The sequence below is a fragment of the Athalia rosae genome, chromosome 3 (assembly GCF_917208135.1).
Source record: "Athalia rosae chromosome 3, iyAthRosa1.1, whole genome shotgun sequence".
In the NCBI taxonomy this organism is placed as follows: domain Eukaryota; kingdom Metazoa; phylum Arthropoda; class Insecta; order Hymenoptera; family Athaliidae; genus Athalia; species Athalia rosae.
In genome coordinates, this window is record NC_064028.1 from 20,213,430 (window position 1) to 20,232,760 (window position 19,331).

Here is a 19,331-nt window from a genome sequence, read left to right on the forward strand (position 1 = left end):
AATGTAAACGCGACGACGATAAATGTTCGGGGCGTATACACTTTCAATTAAAAATTAATCCGGAGCGCGTGTGTGTTAAGCGTAAGTTTATATCTTTGTATATTTATTCGATACCCGGATTTTCATCAACTCGCTATGATATTTTATTCGCTTAATGCAGCTCGAACGATCAACCGCCATAGATTTAAAATAAAACAACTTGTCGGAAGCGTATGTGGGTTTACGTACACGTCGTGCGCCTGCATAACCATACATATAGCTATTTGTATATATGCCATACATATGTACGAACACAATACATATCGAATAGAAACATTATATTCAAAATAGGGCTCATGTTCTACACAGGTTATAACACACGTATCATATGAAATGCAGGGGTACATAAAACAAATAGAGTTTCATATTTTCACCCCGTCCTCTCGCCCCCCTTCCCTCTGTCCGGCCGCCCCTCCGCCGAATGTGTGCAGACGCGTGCTTTAGAATAAAATCATAATCATAATGATCATAATAATGCTAATGACGATAACAATAATAACGATGATCGCAGCGATAATATATGAATCGTAATACGCCGAGAGGATGTTACCGAAAAAACAAACAAAAAAGAAAGAACCGAAAAATTAAATTAAAAAAAACGTACGTGACATAAAAAAAACAAAAAAGGGGAGAAAAAAAATTTATGCCATTTGTTACGACCATTGTTATACAAATATAACACTGCACACATTATATGGGGTACATGTAACGCGATACACTGTACATGCCATGTATACATGTATGGACAGAAGCCGTACTATATAAATATGAATTTTATTTTCATTATTTTGTGTTTTTTGTTTTTCGAAAAATTCACGTCACGGAACAGAACAAAAGGAAGTGAGTTGCTGTGTAGGTGTGTGGCATGGACAAGGGCACGAAGAAATGGTAGGGGGTAGTTTTATGTGTAAAATATGGTAAACTCGAAAATGTAATGTTGGGTTGTCTCTTATTTTTCTTCATTTATATATATATATGTATATGCGTGTGTCATTCCTTCTCTGTGTTTTATTTTTTTCTTCGTGGCTTTTATTTTAAACAATTTTTTTTTTTCCGCCACTCTTGTGGATTTTTTTTTTTTAATTTTTTTTCGGTTTTCCTCTCTCGCTACGCCAAGAGGCAGTTGGGTCGGTAAAAGAAAAATGTTAATTTTTCAAGTCGAGGCGTTTTTAGGGCTGCCCGAGGGTGCAGCAGGAACAGCAGCGGGGCGTGCGGGATGGGTACGATTTAATGTATTTCTTTCCTTATCTCGTCTCGGGCCGGCACCCTCTCTCCCTCCTCTTTACCAGCGCTATATTTATACGCGGTATAAACGTGCAATGGGAGAAGAAAACGAGAGGAAGAAGAAGAAGAAGAAGAAGAAGAAGAAGAAGAAGAAGAAGGGACGGAAGAAAAGCTGGAAAAACCAACAACGAAAACGGAGAGGACGATACGGCTGAAAGGAATGAGAACGTAAGAAGAGGAGGAAAGGTTTTAAAAAAGCAAACGGAGATACGTGGGCTGCGGGGAGGAGCGAGAAGGGAGAAAAATAATCATGTAGTAACATGGTAGCAGTTTTCCAAGACGAGGCGTGCGGAGGCGCCTCGTGAAATAAAGAAAGAGGCTCTTATGTGTAGATTAAAGAAACGGAAGAGACGAAGGAGAAGAAAAAAAAAAGAACGCAAATAAATAAATAAAGGAGAGGAAGAAAAAGGAGCTGTGGAATGAGCAGTGAACAAAATGAAAGAAAACGGGGGCCGCGTTTGACGCTCCTAGTGTCTCATAGATTTTTATCGTTGATGTAAGGCCGAGGCAAAAATCGCGAATGGGAACGAAACTCCCTTTTTTCAAGCCCCGCGTCTGATTTGTTAAGCTCCCGATAAGAATTTGTACACCTTTTTCCACCTTCCCTTTTCTCGTTCCTCTTTCCATTCTTATTTCCTCCCGCTCTTCTATTTCATTCATTCGAGCTTTTCACCCTCGGAAAGGAAAAAAAAAATAAAAAAAAAAATAAATAAATAGGAGCAGGGGACGGAGGAAACTGATGGGGTAACTTGTTCCCGCCGTGGTTGAGATTTCATTTTAAGTTAAATTATTACACGATTTAGAACGATCGTTTTTTTTCGGTTTATTCATTTATTTATTGCGTGTATAGTATATATACGTATATTTTTTATCTCCTCTGGGATTCGCAATTGTAAGAATTCGCGTGTACAATATCGTATCGCTTAGCCGGAGATGAAATATAATACCTGAATTTTTTCCACTCTCTTTATTTTTTTTTTTGTTCTATCGCGTCGATATTGATTTTTGAGATTTTCGTTAACCGTAGAAATAAATCTTACCGAGGACAACGGCGCGTATGGGACGCAGGTATGCAAATTCCGCGGATATTAATTTTTTTACCTTCATATTTTCGGTTCTTCATTTATTCAATGATTTTTTTCTTTGTTTATTTCTTTATTATATTTATCACGCCGGATGGCTCGATAATCGATTGTTTATCTTTATAAATATACGGGACACGCGGTAACTGCAGGTCGAATATACGTATGCGTTATTTTATCCGTGGTTATAAATAAAAAATAAATAAATAAAAAAAAAACAGTACACGTATGTACACCGTGGCAAAGTTATATATGCAGAGTGAGTTGCCGCGGGAGGAAGAGAGAAAGAGATGGAGAGGAAAACCGCTTTCGGTCGTGTTTCCATTTCCATAACGCGCGTGGTCGGCAATAATTCTTCGTAAAACGTTCTTCCATTTTAATAACAAGTTTAATTAAACATCGTTACTTACAATTCAAGTCCAGCACGAGCGAAGCCTCTTTCGGTTCAACCAGCTTCGTGTTCAACGCCTGACATGTAAATCTGGTGCCGAGGTCACCCCGGCTGATCGATGCTAAAGTCAACCTGTGCAACGTGAAAGAAAAACAGCAAAATTACGTATAAATTTAAATTAATTTCACAACGCTGTACATGATTTCGACAATTTCTTCTTTCCGCGATTTTCAGATTCGACGGTTTCATGCTATCGAACTTGTGTAGTTGACGAGAACGAGTTTATTTATTTATTTATTTTTTTTTATTTTTTATTTACGATGAGCCAGAATGTACGATATGTGCGGGCATCGCGATTGATGGAATAAAAGTGGAGAACGATAAAGCAAAAACGATATGAAAAAAAAAAAAAAAAAAAAAAAAGGAAAGAGAAATAAAAATCGAAGGTATGGAGATGAGTTGCGATACACCCGGTTGTCAACATCAATCAATGACGTGTGACGGCATGAAACGCGCTATCAAATCTACCGTGTAATACGTCAAAGTTGAATTCATCTCCCTACACATTGGACTGTGCAGAGGACGCCGCGTGGCGGGACTGCGGGGTAGGGGAAGGAAAAAATTTTTGCTTCGGCAAAATTCGGATAATGTGTCATCGGTAGGTAGACAACCGACACGAAAGGTTTATAATCATATGTGCGACGAATGTACAAGAATTTCGTTGGGAAAATTTCTTGACCTTCGAAGACCTCTGAATCTCACGATTGTCATCCGGCATGAAACTCACCTGTTTTCGATCACGTCTCCGACTTGGATTTCAGAATCTTGATCTCCAATTAAGCCGTTAATTACCCATCTCACTAATGGCGGTGGTTTTCCTGAAATCATACAGATTGAAATTAATGAGTTGCCTCGAAATCGATGGAGTTAAAGAAGCGTGAACGAAAGAAAATTTTCCGATAAAAATCTTGAAAAAATAAAACTTTTTCTCCACTCTTTTCGTTCTCAAGATGGCAACGGTGATTAGCGCGGATCAGGTGAACCGAGCTTGATTATCTAATTAAACACTATAAAATTATCCCGAAATTAGGAAATTAGGGGGAGGGCGGAGTAGTGTCTTCTTTATAAAAAGGGAGCCCTCGACGAGGGCGGTGTATGAAAGATTCAACGGATGAAAAATGAGATACTGTACCAAGGGTCCGTGTAAAAGTAAAAGAAGTTTTTGCGAATAGGGAAAAAAACGAAGTAAAAGGAGAAAGAAATAAGAAAAAATTACAAAAATTAAAAAAAGAGGAAGTGATGCTGAGAGGGGCGGAGATCGCCTTAAATGAGAGATGAGGTTGGAACAACTTTTAAATTAGTCGATGGTAGGGAGTTCGGAACTAAAACCGTCAACCACCAGTCTCTAGGTAGTCCGGGAAGAACGTGAGGCATAAATTAATAATAACTCAACTCATCCCCTTCCAGGCCGACCTGCTGCCGGTGGAAATCGGAAATTGAAAGATTGTTTCCGGATTTTGTTATAATAAACTAATCGATGGTATTATATGGGAAATATACCGGTCGAGTAAAATTATAAGAGTTATTAAATCTGTTTTTTTTTTTTTTATTTTTGCTCTCGCTCCCTCTTCTGCGATTTTAATTAATAATTAAAAAGCTCGGGATAATAATAACAGGAGCTACTAGTAGAGAGAACGAAAATTACGAAGCTCCATAAAATGTTAAAAGGTATTATTTTATGGGTCTAAAACCCGAAACTCTTCATTTTTACGATCCCGTTGAACGGCGGAAATCCGGGCAACGATGCCCTTCGAATGATCTTGAGAAAAAGGAGCGAAATTTCCGACGTAAAAATAACTATAAGCCAACTTTCTTTTTTGCCTACGGAGTAGGTACACCCCGAACGACTCACATTGTATACGAGGGTTGCCGGTAGATAAACGGTATATAACCTTCCGAACTTAAGGGTAGTAGAAATCAGTGCAGTGGTCAGCAAACGGATAAGGTGGAAAAGCTATAGGGGCAGTTTAATTTAACGAGAAGATAAATTGAAACTCGTTTCATTATACAAAATTAATGGACGACGTATATAACCTTGTCCCATACACACATATACCGTAGAAGGTATACAGAAATTCAAGGATTTAAAGCTCGACGAGAATATTTTGCAATTCAAAAAGATTCGAACGGAACACGTGTGACGGATCTCTTCCATCCCCTTTAAAAAGTGATATCGGTATCGAAAAACGAGACGGGCTGTTTTTTTTTTTTTTCTTTTGTCACGTATTTTTTTTTTTTCAAAAGCCGAAATCCGAGATCGGAAACGGGCGGCGAATTTTACGCGGAAAAAACTGATGGAGATTTTTCAAAAAGCACCGCGTTATATTACAGCGTATCGAACGTAGCTCGTATCCAGCGCTACGAATCAAAAAAGCAAAGTGAAAAAAAAAATAAAATAAATAGATAGACTGGAAGTGGAGCGAAAATTTTTCATTTTTCATTCGAGCGATGATCCAGCGGAAAGACGTACGGCACGGGGGAAGCTCTACTTTGGAAAGCTCCGTATAACCCATGCGGGGTTCGCTCAGTTAATCCATGAAGATATCGGGGCGAAGGGCGGTACCTATCCGTGGATTAAAATCCCCGGTCTAGCTGTATGTGCAGACCTTAGCGAACGAGAGCCGGAGGTGGGTATAGAGGTGTACGTCGGTGTCTCACGGTGTACCGTAGCGAGAAGGGCGTCGCGACGTCGACGTCGGAGTTCCTGGTCGCAGTTAAAGTCAACGCGCTCTAGAGCTTGCGAACGAAGCCAGACCCGGCGCTAAGCACCAACGTAAACGACCATTCGAGATTACGAATTAAGCAGGTTTCTCGCTCCCGGCTACTTCTTCTTCTCCTTCTTCTCCTTCTACTTCTTCTACTTCTTCTTCTTCTTCTTCTTTTGCGCGTATATCCCTAACCTAAATGAGCTTTTCTCCCCAAATTTATCAACGGTGTATTCCGTTTATAAATCCAACTGCTCGGAGGGTCTTACCGAACAAACGTAGGAAGTTGTTCGGTTCCTACAATCGTCTAGAAAAAATTGAAGGGCCTTTTCGTTTCGAAAATTTCGTCGTCCGTAGGGGTTGGTAGTTTTTTTTTTCCGTTCTGTCTCAACAGACCTTGAAATTGGAGAGTTGCGTTGCAGTAGTCGCGTAGCGGTGGAGAGTCGCGGACCTTGAAAAGCTCTCGAGGACGATGTTTTCCATACATAGGCAAGAAACGGCTCCGGCGTAGGTCGCGTTCCCGCAGGATCCCTTCACCCCTATTAAGTTCATCTTAAGTAGCAATCACGTGACCCTTAACCGCAAAAACAACACCCTCATTTCGGGTCTTGTTAGACGCGGATGGGTGGCTTAGCGCGAGTGCCTTCCACTGTAGACGCAATACCGAAATTCCCATGCGCGTTTCATTTTCCTCCGTCCCATTCGAAAGTAAACTTCCTTTTCGAAGATTCCGTGAGCCAAAAGTCAGCTCCCTCGTCGTTCATTTTTCGGGTTCAAGTTACTCGCGGTGTATCGCGTACGTCGACCTAAGGCGCGCGAACTCTAAGGTCGAAGGTGATAATCGTTTCTAACGTAACTTTCGCAGGTTGATTGCGCGCTATTGTATGTAACGAGAATAGTAACTACCCTTGGAATGGTTTACCAGTAACATAAACTATACCTATACCTATATATCTATGTACGTAATGAAGCTACCAGAAGTTGAATCCGAAACGATTTTCCACCGTCGTAGCAGGGGTCGGTTCGAGTACAGTAACAATAAGTTAAATTCAAAGCCCTTGACCCGGAGTGGGTATCAGATATAAAGGGAGAGTTATAGGTGAGGTAGGTAATAACGGAGTAATCGTCCGAGGGGTTTGATGGACAGCGGCCAATTCTCCGATAGTTAATTGCTTTAGCGAACTAATTCCCGCCTAGGTTTTTTATTTTACCGGTCGGAGGTTCGAGTCCGGAAGATTAAGAGGTTATAGCGGACGCGGCCCGTGGTAACAAAGGGAAGGGAAAGGAGAGGTAGGGACGGTGGTGTTTCGGAGGTGAATATGGTGAGAATTCGAAGGGGCATCGTAAAGTGGTAGAATTTATTCGTGACGAGATAGGTGGAGACAAGGTCGTGGGGTGTAGGAAGACCTTTGGAGACCTGAGGGGCGAGACCAACCCTCCGAGACCTTAGCGAAGGGAAGGGCACGAGAAGAGAGAGGTTCGCGCCGGATATTTCGTGATGTGAATTGAAAGGCGAAAACCCTCCCACGGCACGTACTGATCCTGCAGGAACTGAAGGCATGGGAATCATCGCTGGAAGGCTTTAATCCCGATTAGAATCCGTGTTCTAATAAAGCTCTACCAACCCCCACCCGCCGCCCCTAAACGGGTCAAAGGTTAACTGCGAGCCAAGAATAACATTAATTTTCTTCTCCCCAAGGATCAGCGGATTCTGAACTCGACCCTGAGAGAGGAGAGAAAAAATAGCAAATAAAAACGGCTGATCATTTCCCAAACTTTCTTTTCCAAAAATTTCTCTCCTTCTTTCTTTTTTTTTTGTCTCGGTTAATTTCAGTTTTTGGCGACAACGAATCGGGGGTCGTAGCCGGATTGCGGAACGGAGAGAAAAACGAACGAGAGAAAAAATAAAATAAAATCAAATAAAGTAAAAAACAAAAAAATACGAAGGGTGGAGAGTGCGGGAATCGGGGTTGGGCCACGTCCGCGAAGTTGTGCCTACGGTTATAAACAGGAATTCAGATCCAGTTGCCAAAGTAAGCAGCAGCGCAGCAAGAGCGGCGGGAAACGGGATAAGAGTACGAAGAGCGTCGAACTACCCCTTCTGGTGTAGGAACGGAGGACGGGGAGCGCGAGGGGGGGGGGGGGGGGCAGGGGGGTAGGGGGGGTTCGCTACGTTCGCTGTCACCCGGCCAGAATCGCCTAACCGAACGTGAAACTTTTCACTTAGGTTTAGTTGCCGATAAAAAGTTACCTGATCTAATAACCGGCGACACTACCTCCGACCCCGCTATACTTTTTTCACCCCTTCATACCTCCCCTGTAACTTCTTCCTCCTTTTCCGTTCTTCGTTCTTCGTTTTTCTCCCTTTCTCTTCTTTTTTTCCTCTTGTTTTCATCGTCCCCAATCCCTCGGAGCTCCGGAATTCACCGTAGCTTCTACCGATGCATACGTTATACGGTATTGGAATTGAAGCGACTCTACGAACTGCAGCGTTGGTAACGTCCACGTAAAACTAACACCGAACTATCCCGAGTCCTGAGTATCCACGAGTTATAAGGTATGCGTAATAATACGTAAGCCGCATCAGCCGAAAGCCCTTTACCTTTAAATTCACTACCCCCCTTAACCAAAACTCCCCAGATTTACATACTCGGCCGCATCACCGTCGAGCCGAAAACTTGCTTCATTGTAACGTACCGTACGATCACCTCTCGCGAAATATTATCGAGTAAAAACGAAGGAATGATTTTTTAATTTCGACGACCCAATAATTCAAAGTTTAAGTAGATTTGGTGTTCCTTTTTTTTCACGATTTATCATTTTTTTATTCTCGCATAACGTTTACGCGCACGAGAGGTAGGTCGAGGGGCGGGTAATGATTCACGGAAGAGTTTTTTTCCCAGCGGCGAACGTTCCATACCACCTGTGTCTTATTGTTCTTTTAGGGGTTTAGTGTGCGTGACGAAGTTTCAGGCTTCTTCTTCGTGGCGTGATACATGACAAGTCCATTTAGCATTCGGGCCTACCTTACCGCCAACCAGATACCCGGGGATACGTCCGTATATATTCCACGTTACGCGTAGATATCGCACGGGACGAATACGCGGAATTCAAAGGTTACCAGAAAAACGAAACGAATATGAAATCTAAAAACCGTGTCGAACAAAGCGAACAAAGAATGGAAAAGGGGTGCGATATTTCCGAGTATGATTATGAGTCAGAGGTGAATTCTCCTTTTTTTTCCGAGTTTGTCGTTTCGCGCCGCGTGGACTTTTATTCGTTTATCAATTTCATTTCGATCGGTACGAGCGGAGTAAAATATTCGGACGAAACCGGCCGATATACATTCGCGACAGATTTCGAAACTACGCTCACCGCGTGCGTTGGAATCGCCGAACTCACCATTTGTACGTGGAAAAGTGTGGGGGTAACAAAGTAAAACAACACGTGGCTTGAGTTACAGTCGAAGCGAAGCCCGTCGCGTTTCCGACTCGGAGAACCCGTAGTTTTTCTCCAAACAAACGTCTTTAAAGTACGTCGAGCTTTGGACACCGACGCGTTTCCAACCGGTTGTCGTCGAGGGTTATTCCGTACGGACGCGCACCGGATAACACCCCCACTACACGTACCTTCGCGGGTACTTTCTGAAGAAAATATACGGTATATGTACTCGGTCAACACGTCCAATTAGTACTTCGACAACTGTCAAACTGTAGCGGCGAGGGGGAGGGGGATCGTTATCCGCAGATAAACCGCGCCGCGTCGGAGATTAGTTGACATTTAGAGGTCGAACTTCGCGCTGGTGGATTTGATTATTTTAATGAAAAAGCATCGCGTTTCCCTACAGTCGTAACAAAGCGCTTTACCAGCTCTCCGCGCATCAGCGGTGTACATGCATATCGGGTTTTAAACAGATTCTAGTAGACACCTGGGCTGGGTGGAAGGGAAGTAAATTTCCACTCTCAAGACCCATGTGCGCGAGGCACCGTAACGTGAACTACCCCTTTTTACCGCGTCGCCCCGCGGCCCCCGCCGGTAAGACAACCTTATTTAAGATTTAGAGCGGACCGCGGGTAACTTATCCGTCAGTATAACGCGGAAACGTGTGTGCATAATATCTTTTCATTCCAAAAAACTTAAATTATATCACCTCCCTAGCGTTCTCAAATTTTTTGCGAAACAAATAAATAAACGAATATCTACGACCTTCCAATAAGGGGAAGATGCAGGGCTTGAAATTCATTTTTCTTCCCTCTTCTGTTTCGTTTGTCCCACAAAACAAAAAGGGCACGAGAGAAAAGAGTCGTCGAAAAAATTGAAAAAAAATTAATTCATGGATTTCGAAGGCGGAGGAGTATTTTTTTTTTCTCTCTCTACTCCGGTTCGGCGGACGGTGTAAAGGGTTGAAGAAATAACTTACCGCCAATGACGCGGCAGTTGAGCAGCAATTCGTCACCCTCCTGGTAAGGACCGACGGTGACGTTCAGGATGCGACCACGTTTGTCCAAGATGGTCGGTTGTTCGGGGGGTACTGAAACAGAGAGATTCGCAGTTGAGGTTCGCGTCGCGAGCTTTCGGCTGGTTGCGAACGATCTTCTTTCTCCGTTGAAGAGGCGAGCGATCGTAACGCAGAACGCAGAACGCAGTTCGGTGTGCGGTGTATAGGTGCGATAATATATGAGGTGAGCTTCTGGAGCAAGAAATACCGTTTCCCCATTGTCCTCCGGGGGGGGGGGGGGGGGGGGGGGTGGGAACGCGGTACGGAGTGGCCGAGTGTCTTTGTGTTCCGACACGAACACTCCTCCCGCCTATAACGTTGTCTCGTTCTATCTTTCGCTACGTCCTACGGGGGTCAAGAATGTCAGAACAAAGGGTCAAAGTTGAACTCTCCGGGAATAATGGCTCGGCCACTTTCCTCTAATTTCTGCAGAACAACGACCGCCATCCGCTCCCACCGAAATCTACTGTCTCTATTCTTTGTACGTCTAAACCCGAAGGAATTCAATTTCATTTAACGAAAGCCACGTGGATTTCGTTCTATTCCATCTCGTCATTTTTTTTTTCCCACTTCTACTTCCCGACTCCGGGATCCCAAAATTCTATGTACAACACACGACGCGTGCTGAGGAGGGTAGGGAAAAAACAAATTAACGCATCTCGAAGACATTGCCTGACGACGTGATCGAGATATTCCCCAATTTCCGTTCGGATAAATCGATAGGAATTTTATACGCAGCGAACGTAACGAGGTATGAAAAATAAAAATGGAAACAGTGTAGGCAAATAGAGTTGGGTCGAGGATCGGGGATAGGATAGCGAAGGATAGAAAAAAAAAAGGAGTAGAGAAAGTAGGGGATAAGGGGTGGGGGGTGGGGGGTGGGGGAAGGGAAACAAATGCAAGCAAACATCAAGGGGGTTTAGGCTATATATCGCCACTGTGGAAAAGCAATTGCAGCTGTGTTTGAAGTAGTTGGCTTTGGATCACGCGAGGGATGCAGCATCGGGAAAATGGGGGTGGGAAAGAGCGGGGGATGAGTACGGGGATTGGAGCCGCAGCGGCAATTACCTGCGGTAATCAATGGGCCTTGTACAGACCACGTCGATTATTTCCGGCAAATCTCTAAACCGCAATTTTAATCGAGTTAAATTTAAACTCCGTTCCACCGGTCCAATCCCTTCCTTTTTCTCCACGGTTACCCCCCCACCCCCCTTCGGGATACGATAATCCGCGAACCGTAAAGGTCGAACCCGTGATGTGCGGGATTCAAAAAAACGCCCGTCGATACCTCGGGCTATCTAGACCGTATTATAGGAGAGATCGCAAGCGTGGGCGCGACAAAATCATTTGGGGTCGATGTTTTTTTTTTTTTTTCGAATTTTTATTACCGAAAACCTGGGGGCGGTATTCAAATCGGAGCAAGGCCACGTTTATCCCCCGCGTGTTTATCTTCATCCCTTCGGAGCGTCATGGGAAAACGGAGGAAATCGGAGACGCCGATCATAGAAATGCGAGGGATGAAAATTGAAAGAGGTGGCGCCCCGCTTGTTGTTCGGGGTACGTAATTGAGAGGTTCGCTTTATTCGGTAGTTGAATCGTCGGATTGAAGTCGGAGTGGGTGGATGGAAGGGGGTTCCAAAGATTAATTACGATTCCGAGGGTGGCTTCGAGATGGAGTTCGAAATGGATGAGGTAGCATGCGAACCGGTGTTTCGGTCGGTTGGCACCTCGCTACCGGTTCAACCACCTCTTAGTTGGTTCCGCAACCTGTATTATGTACGCAGTCAAACCTGTGTGCATACGGATCCGCGTATACGCGCATAAATACACCGATATATATATACATATATATATATACATATATATTGTTCGCACAGATATAGGTGGGTAATACGAACGCTTTGACGTGTCGCGCACGGTGGCGGTGGGGTATTTGCCGATGTAATTATTCAATCATGCAACGTCTCGAACACACCAAGAGAACCACAAGCCACGAAATCACGAATTTAACCGTCTCCGCGTGTTGGATACGCCCGTTTATATACATATATACGTACGGAGAAATTTCAACGGCTCTGACATTCCGAATCCGAGATAGCTATAATGTGACGTGCACTAATGTTATTCTCACTCTAAGTCATCCACTGACGTATTCACTCTGCGACGAAATTCATTCATAAATCACCATAATCGAATCCCCCTACTCGGCTTTTTCCCCCCATCGTTCGGCAGCGATATCTGGCGTGCCTGTAAAAAAAATATAATAATTTCCTCGATCGCTGGTCGAAGAAACGAATTTTTTTGGATTTTTTTTCTTCTGACTTTCGAGGCGATTCAAATTTCACGACACTCGAGATTAAAAATGTCTCGCGTCCTCGTAGGTGTTGCCTTCGGGATGTACTCAATTTCAGCGATATGACGTGGCGTTGGAAAAGGTTGAAAAGGTTCGGAGGGACGCGGAGCTATTTAGGGAGGTTTCCCTCTCCGGGCTCTTTCCGTTCTCGATTTTGCCGGGCGCGCGGCCGTCGATCCTAGAAAAGCATGCGAGAGTTTCGGGGCCAAATTGGACTCACGGATTTGACGGGGGCGCCGATAAGCTGACCTGAATTCGGTCAGGATCCGGGACTAACGACGAAAATGGTCGAGATTGTTGGACGCCTTCGTAGTCGCTCAGCCTCCCGGAAGAAATTACCTCATTTCGATGGGCCGGGTGTTAAAATATAGGAGGGCTGACTGCCACCCCGAGATACGTATCTACATAACGTATTATCGTACCGGATGGGGGGGGGGGGGCGCACATTCAGCGCGATAAATAATATAATTTACAAGCGTGTACAGGTGAATTCTTAATGAGAGATTGGCGAGGTGGAGAAAAGATGATAAGAAATTGAACGTCTTCAGAATTCGTTAGTACGGGAGTCTGTCCCGAGGTTGGGGGGGGGGGGGGGAACGGGGAAACTAGAGGGGGGAAGGAAGAACGGAAAGAAGAGGGAGAAGAATGAGAGGGAGCTGCCGGTTCGAATCGGAGCATCGAGATCCGTCCTCCATCTTTAATTCAAGGAGCTTAAGTAATCAGTGACCCTCCTCAAATCACCCCTATCCACGCTCTGCACCACCGCCATTCAAACTCCCGCTTTTCTTTTCACTACCCTCAGGACTTTCTTCTATCTTTCTCCAACACCTAGATGAGATTTCCCTCCCCCCCCCCCCCCTGATCTTTACATTTTTCGTCCCGTTTTTCACTTCTTTCTTCCGATTTCGCTATCCTCCCGATCGATCGGTACGTCGTGCAACGAATCGACCTCGACCGGCGCGGTTGTTTCATATCGAAATTTCGTTTTCAGAATCGATAATATGTTAACAAGGTAGGTGACGGAGCGTCGTGTCTTACCCTAATCAATTTAGCGGGCGTATTAACGAACGATAACCGCATCGCGTGACGCTCCGAGCATAGAGTGGGTGTACGTTGAATATGATACGGTTGATACTCGTAACTGATTTTCCAGGATATGAAGTGAACTGAAATATATATATGTATACATGTGTATATATATACGATACGGTGTACCGCGTATGACGAGAGGAGTGAAGAGATTCGAGGAAGATACGCGAGATATAAACTCTACGTACTTTATGTTAACACGCGTTTGTTACTTCGCTGAAACACCATTAGCCGACGAGGGTTGCAACGTCGACCTTTACCCGGTAATGAGAGACAGTAGGTAACAAAAGTTTATTACAAACTTTACACGCACGTCGCTCGTTATAATTTCTAACGTTAAACATCTCGCCTTCGATTCACACCGCAAATTCAATAACGTTTTCGCATCACTGCTGATTCGTCGACAATTTCTGCACACGTTATCAAAAATTAGGAAGTGGTGAGAAAAATTTCAGCTCAACGATACCAAAATTCTCGTCTTTCGTTTGTTTTTCATTCAAAAATCTCGTTCGTTTCTCCACGTCTTTTTCTTCTTCCGTTTCGAATTTCTGATCACATTTGAAGAGAAATGAAATTATTGAATTATTGAACAGAAAGGAGAAAGATGTCGTCCGCGAATTGGCTGACTTTCATAATTTCTTATTCATTTTATACTCAAACTCCAACTTTTATATGAATTTGGGAAAAGAGGATGAAGAATTAGAATAAATAAGAGAGAAAAAACCAAGAGAAAAAACAAAAAAAAAAAAAATTATTCCGAGTTTGTTATGAAACCGAGTTCGGTACGTGGCCACGGTTGCGGTAAAAGGCTAATTAATTCTGTGAACAAGAACGAAGTTTCAGTTGAGAACCAGAAAAAAAAAAAAAAAGAATAAACAGGTTGAAAGTTGAATAAAAACCAGGAGTAGATAAAAAAAAAAAATTCAGTTATAAATTTATAAATTCCATCTCAATTAAAGTGAACTCTTCCCCAGCCGGTAATCAATCGCGACTAATTTTGGAATTTCCTTCGGATTATTTTTCATGAATTATCCGCACCAATGTATCTTAAAAAAATATATGTGTTCGTGTTACATTCCATCCGCAATAAAAAATAAAAATTCCATCGACTCCGTTTCGGCGTCGTGTGTTTTTTGAAAACTGGGTTTCAATTCCGATGTCCCATCCGTGTGATTATCACCGATGAAAAATAAAATAAATAAATAATGTCCGAGCTTGTTCTTTTGGAAAAATCGCTACGACGTTCGACCTCAAGCCACCAAGGTCACGGCGGTAAGGTCATAAGGTGTATCGTGCGATAAATCGGGAGGACCATCTAAGTGGATGGAGGTGCGGTTGAAAAATTGCCAACTTAATTCCGTCGCTCGGGCGGAACTCGACTCCGCTCCTACGACCGGTATTTTTCATTTCTATACATAAGAAAGAAAATGAGAAGGGAAGAAAAAATTAATTCGAGCTATAACGCAATAAAATAACACAGTTTTTTTCACCGCGGGGCGTTTTACTTGGAAAAATTGAAACCGTAGACGGAATTTTTATTTTTATTTTTTTCTTTTCATTTCAAATCGATGAAAAATTAATCATAATATAACGTAATTAATTTAGGGCGGGATGATAATGAAAAATAGAAAAAAGAAGGAATGAACAAAAAAAAAAAGAAGAGAAAGAAAAACTGTAACAGGAATTTAATGAATGAAAAAATATTATAGGGATCATAAAATATAATTTAGATGTTGAAATTCCATGTGCGTGGATACATTAGGCTATGTATACGTACAGCTATGTATTCAATGATCTATTATAATAAATATGAGAATGGTGAAAAAAGAGAAAAAAAAAAAAAAAAGAATTCCTAGCCATAAAAATTTCACCGTTTTATTACACCCGCGGATCGTTCGCGGACAGTCCAATAAACTCGATGGAAGATCATATAATTTTGATATAAATAGCGTTGCGCAGTTTCCTGAGTGATATTAAAAATTCTATCGACGAGCTTTTTTCGCGGCGATAGAATTAGAGTGGTAAAGTTATCCGCGAAGCAAGAACGACCGTTCCCGCAGCGTGGGTATATCAAACTTTCTAAACACATCTGTGCTATCGATAAATGCCTCGCGAGAATATTTTCACTATAAAAATTCTTCCTAGTCTTTAGCCGCCCTGTTGGGAGCAAAAGAGAAAAGTGTGCGAGGGGGAGGGGGAGGGCGAGGGGGGGGGGGGGGACGACGTAGGCGTCGCTTCTTCTCTTAACTTACGAGCTTTTTTATTCGAGCATTAAGCTGTATAATATAAACGAAAAAGCAGCTAGAGACGAACCCAAGCGTTTGCCCCCGAGTCGAAAAACATCGATTCAAACTTTGGCTCACGATTAATACCAAAGTTAACCCCAACCCAGCACCCCGGACTCGCTCCTAAAACTGGAGTAATTTTCGGCCAACGAAATTGCGCGCACGACTTTCCAAAGCTCTGCGGGCAACTCCGAAACCTATAATGTGCTTTTGGTTTTTATTTTACCGATATATAGGATCGGACTTATATAGGGTTACAATTAACATCGGATTCAGGACCCCGCAGGTTTTGGGGTTTAGATTTTTTCTTTCTTTCGTTCCTTTTTTTTTTCACGTTCACCAAACACTTTTTGAATACCGCAGCTCTTCGTTTCGCCTCGTCATGGACGCTGTTTTCCGGTGTTGTTCTTCTCGTCGTCATTATCATTATTTGCTAATACTTTTTGAGCTTCAATTTTAGGGTTTTGAGAAGTTTTAACCTCGAGGTTGCGACGCGGACTTTAATACGTGCAAAATTTAGCGTCGCATTTCAACCGGGGGGGGGGGGGGGGTTCAGGTATGTCGAGCTTATCTTCAACTTTCGAGTTTGTTAAGCTGTATACGTTTTAACTTTGACGTACGAAACCATCGTTAGAATTGAAGGAAAGAGAGAAAAAATAAGAATTGACTAAACGAAACGAGAAAAAGCAAATATACGTTTTGTCAAAAATTTCTCACAGTCTGCAACCCCGAAAAACTTGGAACTCCTTCCTCGTACGTTGGAGAGCGATTTTCTACCAATGATATTGTAGATAATGAAAATCGGTATATTTTGTTTTTGAAAATTCTTACGGTTCTTTACGAACTTCGATATTTTATCTAGCTATCAACGGAAATGCACTGTCTGCGTTATTACGTAAGGGAAGTATATTCGGATGAAAAACCGTCTTCGATCCCAATAAAGTGATTTTAAGTGAACCTGTGCGCGTCCTCGAGTCGCGTTGGGAAGGACGGAGGGGGGGAGGAAGAGGGGGGAGGAAGAGGGGGGAGGGGGAGGAAGTTTGCCCGGTTGAGATATGGCTGGAAATATTAAAATCTGCTCCCTACCGAAAGAAGAAGGAAGGGTTGGGCCGAAAGCTGGCAGTAGAGTTGAATCGAGTTGAGTTGAGTTGGCTTTGCCAAACGGCTGCGGGTCGAGTGAGATCGGGGTTGGGTTGGGGCAAGGTTACTACGCCGTTGGATATTCTCCCCCCCCCCCCCCCCCCTTTTCGCGATCTTCGTTTCCACCCAGATTCCTCCTAACAATTGCGATCGGGAAAAACGGAGGCAAAAGGGAGAAATAAATTCACGACAGATAGAGAAAATATAAGAAACTTGTTACGTCGGACGTGTATTAGAAAAATTTGAAATATATATCGCGGGCGTGGTGTGTAAAACCGCGAATCGCTGATCAGCGAACCAAATATTTCCGCTTCTATTGATCGAAAATCGTAAAAATATGCCGCGGATTTGGCTTTTCGCTCACGACTCTGAGTCACTGAAAATCCCACACATCGTTGCAACTGCCGAAGTTGGTCGAAGAAATTACAGTCACGTACGTTATGGGTGTGCTAAAATTGTTTCTGTGTATCTTATGAGCAGTTTCTAGCGAAGTACCTTCGGTGAATTCAACCAATATTTGCTCTACTCGCTAAACATTAAATACAACTCGAATTAAAAGGCTTTCAAAACTGCCAAATTTTCTCGGAGAATTAGATTTCTTTCGTTCGTCGTTTGATTTGTCAAACCGCGCGTTTCTCGTGTTTCGGAATACGTAGATTTTCCTTCTTTCTTTTTTTTTCATTTTGGCCGGGTACATCTAGGACCAGTGAACGGAACGGGAGTTACACGCGTATAGTGTGTAAACGTACGTACCTATATATGCGAAGGCAGTTCTGGTCTTACATAATACATAGCTGGTATAATACTGCTAGACCACAATTCTAGTGGTTCTGAGGAGTACAGCAGAAGCAGCAGCACCGGTTGAAGCTATACGAACTATTCTACCCCGTCTCCAAGTTGGTCACGCGGTTGTCTTCCACTTGATAAACTGGTACCACTAACTACTACTTGCTGCATTGTATTACACCTGAATTCGTCTTGGAGCAAATTTCCAGGCCAAGAATTAAACGGTACAAGCTAAAAATTTGCCTACGTTACAAATTCGAACTATACGTACAGAGAGAGACGATGGAAATTAGGTCGCGATATCGAAACGCTTCTAATTTTGTCGGTTACTTCTTCATACCTCCAACCTTCGAGCATATAGGTGTGTACGAACACGTGCGGTACTACGTTATTTGCTCGAGGAAATTTCGTCGGTGCGTCTGAATATTTTTTTTGTCCCCTTGAGAGTTGCCACGAAGAATTTAGTCATGCAGTCAAGCTCAGGCTTGTACTTTCGCCAAAAAGAAGGGATTACTTTGATACGGCAGACAGATAGCGGAGAGCGAGGAGAAGAGGGAGAAGAGGGAGAAGCTCGAGTAGAATAAGAGAAAATAAGGTAGCTTGTTCAAGAATTGAAACAGGGAACGAGGGAGAAGTTTGAGAGTCACTCCGGAGGTAAAAACTTTCGGGTCCTGACCCCAGCAGTAAACTGAAGTGCCGAGGAATCTTTGGGAACAAAGTTGAAATTGCAAACCGGTCGGTCGGTCGGTCGGTCGGTCGGGGACGAGCCGGATGATCACGCTCTGTATACCGCGACGCGACGCTGACTCGAGGCGTCGCACATAGGTAATCCGACGACGCCGAAATAACCCCCCGACGTCTTTGTACACGATCGGAATTAAGAGACGAACAAATTAAACGCCTCCTGCTCCCGGCGCGGATAAGATTTCGCTAATTAATCCCCCCCCCCCCCCCTCAAATCTCTCCCTTTTCCTCCTCCTCGGTCTCATTCGAACCTTCGAAACGGTAGAAAGAAGGAAAAGAATCCATCGTAGTTAATCGCTTATCAATTATCTAATCGAGCGTATTTACGTTCTATTTGATTATCACGGTATTCGCATTATTTCTTCGCTCCTCTGTCCCGTCGCCTTTATTAACCGAACGCTAATAATAATAACGATGATGAAAATGATAATAATAATCATAATGACGTTAATAAGGGTCGTTCACTTCTCTGCGGTCTACCAGGAGAGAGAAAGAGAGAGACGGAGATGAAAAAAATATCGCCGAGCCGTACGTACGTACCTGGGGGAGAGGTATGAAAAATAAAAATTGAATAAACAAAATAGAGGGAAAGCAAAAGCAAAAAAAAAAAAAAAAAGGGACGAAAAGGTGAAAAAAAGAAAAAAAAATGTGGGAAAAAATACTCAGATGCTGTATAAAAAAAGAAAAAGATTCAAGGGAGGGGCAGGGTGAAAGCTCTCCTCCTCCTCCTCCGCGAGCGGGAAGAGAGTTGGGCGCTGCGCGCTTGGATTGGTCAACAAGCCGTAGTCCCGTAGTATGCCTCCTACCCTTAACTTTCTACCCCTTTTCGTTCCTCTTTAGCCCCCCCCCCCGGCGGGACTCGCTCGTCACAGAAG

At 43.3% G+C, this 19,331-nt stretch overlaps 1 protein-coding gene across 1 annotated transcript in view; it reads right to left on the bottom strand.

Moving 5' to 3' along the window:
- The window catches only part of LOC105687231 (nephrin), a 227,332-nt gene that overhangs the window by 37,649 nt on the left and 170,352 nt on the right, over positions 1-19,331 (bottom strand). The window contains exons 4-6 of the mRNA XM_025745991.2: positions 9,982-10,092; positions 3,584-3,674; positions 2,816-2,928 (exon numbers count right to left, since the gene is read on the bottom strand). Coding sequence (XP_025601776.2) covers positions 2,816-2,928; positions 3,584-3,674; positions 9,982-10,092 — 315 coding nt within the window. The remainder of the gene's footprint in view (positions 1-2,815; positions 2,929-3,583; positions 3,675-9,981; positions 10,093-19,331) is intronic.